This window comes from Acomys russatus, chromosome 23 (genome assembly GCF_903995435.1).
Source record: "Acomys russatus chromosome 23, mAcoRus1.1, whole genome shotgun sequence".
NCBI lineage: Eukaryota > Metazoa > Chordata > Mammalia > Rodentia > Muridae > Acomys > Acomys russatus.
In genome coordinates this window covers 1,145,803-1,157,956 of record NC_067159.1, presented here as the reverse complement: position 1 = coordinate 1,157,956, position 12,154 = coordinate 1,145,803, and the positions used below count along the sequence as shown (strand labels likewise).

At 48.0% G+C, this 12,154-nt stretch overlaps 1 protein-coding gene across 1 annotated transcript in view; it reads left to right on the top strand.

Moving 5' to 3' along the window:
* LOC127206672 (myomegalin) overlaps positions 1 to 12,154 on the top strand; it is a 130,232-nt gene that overhangs the window by 110,819 nt on the left and 7,259 nt on the right. The window contains 6 exon segments of the mRNA XM_051166019.1: positions 1,332 to 1,517; positions 4,913 to 5,164; positions 5,955 to 6,086; positions 6,661 to 6,780; positions 8,434 to 8,623; positions 9,202 to 9,326. Of these exon segments, the coding sequence (XP_051021976.1) occupies positions 1,332 to 1,517; positions 4,913 to 5,164; positions 5,955 to 6,086; positions 6,661 to 6,780; positions 8,434 to 8,623; positions 9,202 to 9,326 (1,005 nt within the window).

Here is a 12,154-nt window from a genome sequence, read left to right as displayed (position 1 = left end):
GGCAATTCAACCACAGTCTTGAGGAACAGGGATATGTATCCTTCCCCTACCTGTGCCTAGGCACTGTGGTTCTGGGTCTGAGGGAGCAGCAGCTGGACCAAGTGATCATGAAGGGTGGTTATTCACTCAGGGGTTTTAACATTATGGTACCTTCCTAAAAGATGCCTGGGCTGTGTCGCTAGGCAGTTTGGGTGTGTGACACAGCATCAGCATCATGGGAGTAGTGATCTACTGTAGATGCAGTCATGTGTTCTACATGAGATGTCCTCCTCAGGGTAGCCTTGATTTCTGCCTTGCTCCCACTGGAAAAAAGGAAACGGACTAAAACATTAAATTCTCATAGTGTTTCTAAAGATTTGGTTGCACATAGACTACATGGATCACTGAGGGAAAATTATTTTTAATTAAACTTCTGGGTCCTACTCCCAGAGCATCATCCTGTTGTTGCTCTGCACTGAAGCCGGTTGCTGTGCACTGAGAGCTGGTGGTGCACACCTTTAACCTGGCGTTTATCAATACTGTGATGACTTGAGGCTAGTCGGTACTGCTGGGTCAGATCTTGTCACAGGAAGGGGGAGGAAAGAAAAGGAGGAAAAGAAAGGGTTGAACCTTTTAAGGAAAGGGGGGCTTGGAAAAGGAGGGAGGAAAAACAAGACAGCACCCTCTTGAGAGAACATAATCAAAGCACGTACATACATGAACAGACGTGTCGCAATGAGGCCCACGCCCCTACACAATTACTATAAGCTAATGCAGATATTAAATAGTCTCCTCAGACAGGCTTGCAAGCCACTATCTCAGCCCCACTCCCATGACCGTTTCTCATCTTATGAGTGAACACACTGCTTTGGATTTCTAAGCTTTGCTCCCACCAAAAATCCCACACTATACCTACTAATAGTGCCTGGTCTAGTCTGTCGTCCTCAGGATGATCCTGATCTAGTCCAAAAATGGAGTTCTGGATGAATGGATAGTCTTTACCCAGAGGAAAGGGCTGGTGCACACTAGGACAAGCACCCTAGGGGCTTCTGGGGGGAGTAAGCATAGCCACCCTGATACACAGTGGGAGTGAGTCACACCGTCTTGCCTCTGTAGTCAACTGCCTCCGTCTTTAGCCGAGGATATATACACAGATAAGCGTGGCAAAGGGATAAGGCAGAGAGACCTGCCAGGCTGCTTCTTAGGAATTATACTTGGCCTTGCTGGGGCTTGGCCTGTACCACAGCAAGTGCTGGCCACGAAACAGGCCCACGTCTGATCAGGGAATGGTCTACCTTCTCTGTTTTTCTCTTGCTCTCTAATTGTGTCTCTCCCTGACTCTTTATTTCTAGGCTTTCACTTTACCTCCATGCCCATGCCGGCTAGCCTTTCCCAGGCACCAATGCACTCAACTCCATCCAGCTTCATGCCTTTCAGCCCCTCTGGCCCTCCCCTTCTTGGCTGCTGTGAGACACCGGTGGTGTCCTTGGCTGAGGCTCAGCAGGAGCTGCAGATGCTGCAGAAGCAGCTGGGAGAAAGTGAGCACTGTTGCTGCCTTGGTGTGCTTCTGAGTGGTGGCGCACATGCTGTGGCTCTGCATGGCTTTGGCTTGATGGTGGCGAAGGGGAAAAACTAGGCACGGGTCACAGGTGGCAGATGGAGGGAGAGCTCGCTTGCTTCTCACGTGAACTGCATCTGCTGTTATCTCTGGCATGTGCCCCCATCAGATACAGGAGGTCTTCAGATTCAACCTGGTGCTCACAGATTGCTAACAGAGTTAGGCACAACACAGAATGCCAGTGTGCATCCCTGGCAGTCTGGGGAATGCCTGTTGGAGGGGGGATAAAGAAGTCATGCTTTGCCCTTGCAGGGTGACATATAATACAGCCGTGTTCAGGGACTGCTTTGTGGGGCAGCCATATCTCCTGCTGTGCACTGCTCTTAATTGGTGCCCGACACCATCAGCTTTAGATACAAAGGGTCAAGATTCAGAAGCAGAGTGGGGTAAAGCCCTTTTTCTTATTGTTCAAGGTTTATTCCACCACCACCCCCAAATAGGATGTGTATACGGATAGCACCATAACTCAGGCTGTGACAACTGTTGTGAACTCTGCCCTCCATCCTCATACACGATGGCACAGTTCATAGAAAAGGATCTGCTGTGTGTAGGCACTGGATGCCTTACAGTAAGATGCCATGCATGTGATCACTTTAGGAATAGAAAAAAAAAAAAAAAAGAATGACTCCTTGGTAATGATTTTTATAGACTTACGCTAAAGTCACACTCTGTGCCTGTAACAGAGCTTGAGTGAGCAACAGAAGATCCTTCACACCTGGGCTGTTTACTAAGCACAGACCACAGCCAGGAGCTGATTCCGTAAGGCTCCTGGTGGCATCTGCATCAGCCTAGGTTTCTATTTGTCTGTTGTTTTGTTTTTGTCAACCCTAAAAATGGTTAGTTTGACTAGTGTGCACCCAGCTAGACTTACAGAGTCCACTGGATCACGGCAAGTTTTCAGGGGAGTTTCCCAGTTCCAGGTTATATAAAGTCTAAGGAAATAAATTTTCTGTTTTTGGATTTCTCCAGAACATCAGAGTAGGGCTTACCTAGCATGACTACGGTCTTGCCTGGGCCTCCCATGTGTCCTGTGTAGTGCATGAAGTTAGGTCAGGCAGCTAAGATGGAAGGTAACCACTTAAGGCCTGTCATCTGCTCCTGCTGTCCAATTCTCCCTGTAGCCTTGCACTAGGGTACTTTAGATGCCCTACTGCTTAAGCCATGGGCTGAGCCCAGTGGAAACACTCTGGTGGTCCTTTACACCTGCTGCCTTCTCTTCAGAGACCAGCAGATGGGCTGTACTTATGACCTAAAACTGTTCTGTTGGTGGTTCTGACACCAACAAATCGCCCCGTGTCAAGATGGCGCGAACATTCTTTGGTTTCTATGTCCTTCCCTCCATCCTTTCCCCTTGTATCCTTTTTATGATTGTCAACATATCTTTACCAAAAGGAAATAATACAAGGAGAACCCTGCGTATAAAATGGGTCTTTTGTGGTTTGTGGAGTCAAGTAGTCTCAGGCCCTTGATGTTGGTTCAGATGGTCCCAGCCTTTGTAAAGAAAACTAGCCCTCCCTTTCCCTATCCGGAGGCATGGTCCTCTCTCGTGGATCATCACTCACTGTTAATAATAATAATAATAATAATAATAATAATAATAATAATAATAATAATAGAGAATCACTTTCCCACATAGACACTGGCACATGGCAGCTTCCTAGGTGTGTGGTGGGCTAAGAGCTCCTGGAATTGGTGTCTTTGCATGGTCTGGGGCAGGGGCTCTGGGTGTGCAACCAGAGGAAACTGGATCACAAGAATACAGGTCATTGTTACCAACAGACTTAAAACCTCCCGTGACCTTTACTTGTTTGGAGGTAAGGAAGCATCAGGTATGAGAGGAGTAGAAAATCATGTCTTTGTCAAGTCCTTACTAAAAAGTACAAATGTTTAAATTCTTAGTCTCCCGTTTTAGCACTGATGAATGGGTTCCATAACTGGGGAAGGAAAGACCCACGACAATACTTCTTGAGGTTTGCTGCCTATTAAAATTTCCTGGGATGATGTTCTTAAATGTCCAGTGCTCAATATGTATCCCACACTTATGGTTGGGCAGGTGTGTGTGTGTGTGTGTGTGTGTGTGTGTGTGTGTGTGTGTGTGTGTTTATGTTTGCTCAGGTGGTTTTAGCAGATGGTCCAATTTGAGAACTAGTTCAGAGGATAAAACTTGGTCAGTGGCAGTTGTAGTTGTATTAATCCTTGCCTCAAATCTGAATTGTTTGGAGGAAATGATACTTATCCGTATTTGATTAGAGCGAGCTGCCTGTCTATTCCGCCTGTGTTGATAGCGATCGGAAGAAATCGGCGGCCTTCCGCACTGTCTGCACTATGGCCCTGTGCACCCCTTTGCATCACTGCTCCACTTCTTTCTTATGCTTGGCCTTAAAAAAAACAGAAGCAATCTAAAGTCTGTGTAGGGGTCTTCCTTTCAGACACCCCCTAGATAGGGCAGAAACAGGCTACAGGGGACATCACCTGGACTCTTGCCTCTGTTTCAGGGGCCCAAGGAAGGGCCAGTGGTTTCTTAGGGTCTTTGAAAATATCATCCTAGGAAAGAAGCAATCCTACCACCCTCCTTGGAATATGTTTAATAATTCTTTAAGGCGGTGGTTCTTAGCCTGCCTAATACAACTTGTGGTGACCCCCAACCATAAAATTATTTTGTTGCTACTTCATAAGTATAATTTTTCTACTGTTATGAATCATAATGTAAACATCTGATATGCAAGATATCTGATATGCGACCCCTGTGAAAAGGTCATTCATCCCCAAAGGGTCACATCCCACGGGCTGAGAACCGTTGCTTTAAGGTTTCATGATGTACATCTTAAGGTGGTTGTCCGGATCACAGCTTTCCTTACACAGGGTTTTCCCAGCCTGAGCAGAGAGCTCTTCAATGTGGCAAAGTCCAGCTGGGTTTTATTTCCCTATGTCTCCCCGAGGGAGGCATGGAAAGAGTGACTGGGGGCTAGCCACCATCACATTCTTTACCCCTAACTTTGGGATGACTCCTACTTCCAGAACTTTCCTGGATTCTGTCATGAGGAATAACAGTAGGGACCAGGAGAGGAGCCCCTGGGCTTTTCCTTTGTGTGTACAGGCCTCTGTCAGGTCTTTCTTTGCCCTCTGCTTCTGGATGCCTCGTGCTAGGAAATAGAAGGTGAAAGTCAGGCTTGAGGTTTTTGAGTCTTCATCTCACTGATACCCCGCGATGAACTGGGGTGCTGACCCTCCCCCATGTTCACCACTAGTCCCCATTCCCAGTGGTTTCCGTGTCCTTACTGGTGTTGGCTTCTCACTGTGTTTCTTCCTGCCCAGGTGTTAGCATTGCTCCGCCTGCTTCCACATCGACACTGCTGAGCAACCATCCAGAAGCCAGTTCCTGTGGCTACCTCAAGCCTCCTCAGGCCCACTCTCCTACAAGGGGCACCCTAGAGCTGGGCAGAATCCTGGAGCCTGGCTACCTGAGTGGCTGTGGCCAGTGGGACTTGATGAGGCCTCAGAAAGGGAGCATCTCCGGGGACTTGTCCTCAGGCTCCTCATTATACCAGCTTAACTCCAAACCCACAGGTAACGCACAGAGCTGGGACCTTCTCTCTTCAGCTGGGGAAATACATAGAAAGGATACAACTTTTCTACCCCTCAAATATGTCCTCGGTGCAAAACTCAGTCACACTAAGTGGAGAGGTGTAAGCAAGGAGGCAGATAACACAATGTAGTTCAGTTCCAACAGGAAATTTCCAGGTGATAGCTCAAAGTGACATGGCCTGCTTGTAGCCTGAGTATGCTTCCTCTCCTGGGTCCTTCTGGGTCCTTCTGGGTCCTAGATCCACGCTGGGTCTTCCTTCTTCCTGCCTGACTAGAAATGACCTAGGAAGCATCAAATGTCAGCCCCTAGCTACCCTAGGTAGGTTGAAGGCTTGTGGTTTTTACCTTAGGCCTGCTCTGGGTCGGAAAGGATAGATTTTGTTTTTTGAAAAAAAAGTCATTTATCATAAAGAATACGGGGATTGAAAGAAAGGAAGTAAGGCCTTCCTGGTCACCCCAAAACCACACTCAAGAGGTGGACACTCCTCGCCAGATGGCAGTTGGGTTCCGTTAGAGCTGTCAGTTACTTTATAAGTGATAGAGAGGCCCCTTTCACCACGGGTGGAGGCTCATGGGCTTTCCTTAGCAAGGGGCCACCCTGTGGGCACGAAGCCCCCTTTTCATTAAGTGAAGCCGCCTGTGTGAAAGAACACAGTGGGTAGAAGGAAGGCGACACCAGGGTTAGGCTAAGCGTCCACTGGCAGAGCTCTCACCCCACTCTAGTCACCAGTGTTCTGTCTCCCGCTTCTGCCCTGGTCTGGGATGGCTTCAGGGGCTGACCTGTTGGAAGAGCATTTAGGTGAGATCCGAAGCCTGCGCCAGCGCCTGGAGGAGTCCATATGTGTCAATGACCGCCTGCGAGAGCAGCTGCAGCGCAGGCTCAGCGCCACTGCCCGGGAAAGCGGTAGGTCCAGCCTCTGCCCGCAGAAGGGAGAGCCCCTAGGCAGAGCAGCCCCATACCCTTTACTTCACTTAACTGTCACAATCCATCAAGTGGGGGCAGGGAGCGCAGTTGTTCCTGCTTTCCTGATCTCATCTGAGCTCAGAGATTGACTTTCCTCAGGCAAAGGTCTGACCTCTTGTCCTTAACCTGCTTCCATGCAGCTGGCCGGTTTTCTGTGTCCTTGTGACTGGTAAGCAGCAGAGCCCTGTCTATGAAGACCCTTCTCCCCTACTTCACTAGGAGGCCATTGGTCCCCACCTCTGCCACCCTCCAAGATGTTGCCATTTGGATGTCACTCTTTGTCCTTGCAATTGCTCGTTCCACACAGCAGCCCCAGCTATAATTGTGCAGGGAGGAAAAACTTCCGACATAATTATAGTAGCTGCTCTGAAAGCAAGCACATCCCGCTCAGCTGGGAGCCCAGTTCATCCCAGGCCTCCAGGAGCCAGAGATTTCTACTGGGTCAGGACAGCAGATCTTTGAGGAAATGGAAAAGCACCCATTACATGGGACATTGGTGTGTTTTCTGGGACAGGCTCCACCTCTCACTTCTACAGCCAGGGCCTGGAGACCATGCCTCAGCTCTACAGTGAAAACAGAGCCCTAAGGGAAGAAAACCAAAGCCTGCAGGCGCAGCTCAGTCATGCTTCCAGAGGTAGGTGGTGCAAGAGCCACCTAGTTCCCACCCTGGCTATGACAATCACCAATGGGAAAAGCGAAGAGAAAGCTGATGTAACAGCTACCCAAAACTTACCAACCCAACATTTTGGTTGCTAATATGTCTACCAAGGGCTACTCCCTAAGACAGCAGTTCTCACCCTATGGATTGTGACTGCTTTGTCGGGGGTCAAATGGCCCTTTCACAGGGGTCTTGCAAGACCGTTGGAAAACACAGATATTTACATTATGACTTACAGCACTGGCAAAATTACAGTTATGAAGTAACAATGAAAACTTCATGGTTGAGGGTCACCACAACATGAGGAACTATATTAAAGGGTCATTGCAGTAGGAACCACCACCCTAAGACATCCCAACGCTAGCCCTTAGGCTCCTAGGCTCTGAGACTGAATGGCTCAGGAAGCCTATCCTGTATGAGATCCTGCCCACATCCAAGAGCAGTGGCTGTCTACCCAGCTGCCATGCCAGTTTGGAGCCTGCCCCCATCCACCTGCTCACAGCCGACTGGGACTCAAACCCAGGAAACATGTGTTTGTCGTCTCTCTACATCTCCAGACTAGTACAAGCTGTGGGCAGCTGTCTGGGTCCTGCTCTGCCATTTCTCTGCCTTCTCACTACATTCCTCACCCAAGCTGCTGTCTGGTCCCATGGCTCTCTAGAGCTTTCCCAGCCCTACTTAATGGTCATCCATAAGTGGGTGCCATTTCCCACGTGGTCTGAGAGGGAGACTGCCTTAGTATTCATTGTCTTGACTGAATCGACGTATAGTTGGCCACGAATTATCTTTATGTACAAATATCTACTGAACAGCCATTTAAAAACCTAAGAGCAATATATGACAGGATTAAGTCCAGAACCAAGGAATCCTTGTGGGGGCAAAAGACATGAAGAGAGATTTCTAAGGTAGCTACAAGAAAACATGAGAGGCAAGGCCCCTGCTGGAAGATAACTAAGGCTGGCCGATAAGGGGGAAGGCAGAAAGACTGATCAATCTACAGGTGCATGCTGGGAGAGAGTAGGACAGCCTCAGTGGAAAGGAATGGCAAGAGATCCACATGAACACAGCTGTCTATGAAGTGTCACTGTAGATTGTCTTCAAGGAGTTTTGATCAGAGAGATGTCACATGGCCAGAAAACATCAGATGTCCCAGTTTTCAAATGATGAAAAGAATATATTCTAAAAAACCACAAACAGGAAACCGGCGCTAGCCTCTGATGAGACTGAAGGTAGACAGTTGAGCACCCTTTAATCCCAGTACTTGGGAGGCAGAGGCAGGTGGATCGCTGTGAGTTCAAGGCCAGCCTGGTCTACAAAGTGAGTTCAGGATAGCCAAGGCTACACAGAGAAACCCTGTCTCAAAAAACCAAAACAACAACAAGACAGTTATGCAGCTGCATGTCAGCACCTAGACAAAGCTGAGCATCAGGGCCATGCTGTCTTTCCTAAGAGCAGGGAGGTGTCTTAAACAGAGGGTCTCTCTCTCTCTCTCTCTCTCTCTCTCTCTCTCACACACACACACACACACACACACACACACACACACACACACACACATGTGTTTGGGCTTGTCTTTCTAATGAGCTTTAGGCGGTGACATAAATGCCCCTGTGCCGTCCTCTTCATCAGGACACTCCCAGGAAACGGACCGCCTGCGGGAGGCTCTGCTCGCCTCGCGGTCCCAGCTTCAAGAGCTGGAGAGGGAGCTGGAGCAGCACAGAGCTGAGCGGAGGCAGCTGCTGGAAGACTTGCAGGAGAAGCAGGAAGAGCTCTCGCACTTCCAGGAGGAGAGGCTGTCCCTCCAGGAAAAGGACTCCAGGTGGGCGGGGCCTTGGCAAGGAGTGGCCCCACTCTCAGGGCAGAAGGGATATTGACAAAGTAGTAGTTTCCTCCTTTGGAAACCTTGGTTTCTCCTTCACTATTCCTACCTCACTGGTCACTTGGAGCAAAAGGAAAAACAAAAACAAACAAAAAAAAAAAAAAAAAAAAAAGAAAGAAAAAGAGAAAAAAAAGGAAGACTTTAATTTGGGCCAAAAAAAAAAATTTTTTTTTTTTCCCCACGAAGTAGAGAGATGAAATCCTGTTACAAATGTTTCTATCTGTCAGAGACTGGCGGGAGCCTGTCCCCACGCTTTCCACTAGATACAGGACATCAGTTTCTCCATGCCAGGCAAGGCCCTGCTTCTGCGTGCCAGCAGGAGACTGCTGTAGGGTGAGAGAGAGGCCTGTAGTGTGTTTGCCCTGCTGCCAGCAAAGGGAGCCAATGCTCTGACTTGAGGCAAACTTACTTACCTGCCCCCACACTCTGCCTAGTGAGCCCCGCCCACCAGACTCCCCTAGGCAAAGGCTCTGGTTCATTTCCCCCCACGTGGCTCACCCTCGCCTCTCCTCGGGCAGGCTGCAGCACAAGCTGGCCCTCCTGCAACAACAGTGCGAAGAAAAGCAGCGGCTCTCCCTATCCCTGCAGTCCGAGCTCCAGATCTACGAGTCGCTCTGTGGAAACCCCAAGAAGGGCCTGAAAGGTATGAGCGCCCTTGGCCCCTACTCTGTGAAGCCCAAGGGTGAGGCAGATCGAGCCTGGGTAGCCTTAAAGACAGCCCACAAGAATCACACTTCCTCCACTTAGTAAGAAAAAACAACCTAGCCAAGGGCAAAGTCTATAGCATGTTTTTGTTTATATGAAGAAATGTTGTAGGGCTGTTGCCATCTGAAAAGATTTTAAATGTGCTAAAAGGTAGACTATGGTAGCCCATGGAATCGTCATCTACCCTCCAACCTCCCCACATGGAAAAACAGACTCAAAACCAAAAAGAAAAAAAAAAAGAAAAAGAAAAAAAAGTTGCCTAGTGAAACACTACTAAGAGGTCATATGTTTCAAGCCTAGGTTTATTATTATTTATTGAACAGCTTTTCCATCTGCTGGTTTTTTGTTTGTTTTTTAAAAAATTTCTTTATTATGTATACAGTGTTCTGCTTGCTTATACCCTTACAGACCAGAAGAGGGCACCAGATCACATTATAGATGGTTGTGGGCCACCATGTGGCTGTTGGAAATTGAATTCAGGATCTCTGGAATAGCAGTCTCACCAGCCCTTTTGTTTTTGTTTTTTTGAGACAGGGTTTCTCTGTGTAGCCCTGGCTGTCCCAGACTCACATTGCAGACCAGGCTGGCCTCGAACTCACAGAGATCCGCCTGCGTCTGACTCCCAGAGTACTGGGGTTACAGGTGAATCTTAATATGTTTCCTTACTCAAATGGAGAAAAATATAAAGAGTTACATTATGTTAGTGAGTTACAGAAGGTTGTAACAGGGCTGAAATCATGTAATTGTGATCAGCAAAGATAAAAAATAAAACTACAAGCTGGACCCAAAGTGTCAGTGGTAGAAGGGTCAGCTTGGAGACTGACTACGCATGGTTTTGAAGGCCGGCGAATGGGTAGAAGCATTTTTACATGAGGAAACTGTAGGACAAGTGTTGTTGAAAGCACCTCTCAACCTGAGACCATGGTGGTACAGCTATGATGCCCCTGTGCTGTGGCCACATTGTCCGTGCTGCTGGTGTGGGGGGCACCATCTTGTGACTTGTGCTTGGCACCATATGGTGAAGGCAGAGGCCACAGTGGTGTTCCAGCAAAAATCTTGAGGTGACTGAAGTAGTTAATCAGCTTTCGGCTCTGAGAAGATCACTAGGAGATAAGGCATGGCTTCCAATAGTACAACTCTCAGGTAAAGAAAAAGTCCAGAGGGCTGAGGAAAGGGTGAGTGGCTGAGGGCAAAGGTCAACTTACTGAGGCTGGAGCTAGCTTCTTAGTTTGCTGAAGAGACAGGGAATTAGAACTTGCGAGCTCACCAGGCTGAGAGAAAAATGGCTAAAGTCCAGATCTGTGGCGCAGTGGGTCAGTCTGCCTGTGGGAGCCCCTTGGTACTGGAGGAGTGAGAAGTCAGGCTGGTGGGAAGGGTAGCTGACGGCACATAGAAAGCCTGAGAGTCAAGACCAGAGTTTACTTTCAAGGGAAATCGCTCCATGTTGAAAAGAGAGTTTTAAGATGCTAACGTCTGGTAGGACATACTAAAGTTAGGAGATGCTGAGTCCGGCAAGCCTCTTGAATGACTGTAGAGACTCTTCTAATTAGGAGACAGTGTGCTACTGGGGAGACAGAGGACAGCAATAGGCAGACTAATGTGGAAGGGGAAGCTCATGAGGCCTCAGCCCTGACAGGCAGAGAACCTCATCAGCCAAGAGATGATGAGAGGAAGGAACACAGTCTTCCCCAGGGAAGAGCATACAAGTTGGTTATCCAACACCAAATGGTCAGTCCTGGAAGCACATAAGTAGCATTATAGAGACTGAGCAGTGTGTGTGTGTGTGTGTGTGTGTGTGTGTGTGTGTGTGTGTAACAACAATTAGCCATGAACTGGAAAGGGGGCCAGTTACATGGAAGGGTTAAGAGGAAGAAAGGAAAGGGAAGAAATGATCAAATTATAATCTCAAATTTTTACAATTATAAGAGATATGGTGCAATTGAAGATACAGGGCAGTGGATGATGGAAATTTGTTTCCACCAACAAGCAAAAGTCAGTGAGAACTTGGAATTGGAGGAAGAGAAAGTACAACGAACCTTTATCTCTGACGTCACTTCATCCTGACCCCCAACACACACACACACACACACACACACACACACACACACACACACACACACACGGGTGTGTACCCTCTCGTGCTGTTCTTTTGGTGTGTGGGTCTTCTTGAGGTCATTCAAACTTAACCAGCACTAAGGCTCCATAATTCTTTATTTTGAGTTCCAAAGGCCCAGCAGAATAGCTAAATTGTGGGCTTTTTCAGGAACTCATTCGATAACAAAACATATCCGAGGTGACAGGAGGATATTCAGTCTCTATTTGCTTAACCTATTCACATGGCTCATGACAGAAATAATCATTTGTTGGACTAAGGCCGGGGAGGGAGGGAGGGGGTAGTTGCGACAATGCAGGTAGGGGAAGGTAAAATCCAAAACTAATGCTGCCTTTCAAAATATAAGTGGCCCTCAGGGCTTCAGGTAAGGAGTGTGGAAGTCTAGACTGTTTATTCGCTCCCTTTATATCCTTGTATTTAGAAACACACATGGTAAGTGGCGACAAGAACTTGGAAATTCACTTAGGAATTATGAGCCCGGGTCTACGGTACCTGACTTCCCTTCTAGTGCCAGAAGCCCTGTGTGTTCCTACTTCCCTCTCTGAGTGCAGAACCAATCAAATCTCTTTTTTTCTCAAACTCCACTCTTTTCTAGCTCGGTGCAGACCTGCTTTCTAGCCTGCAGGATGACACAGTGTAGACTTGCTTTCTAG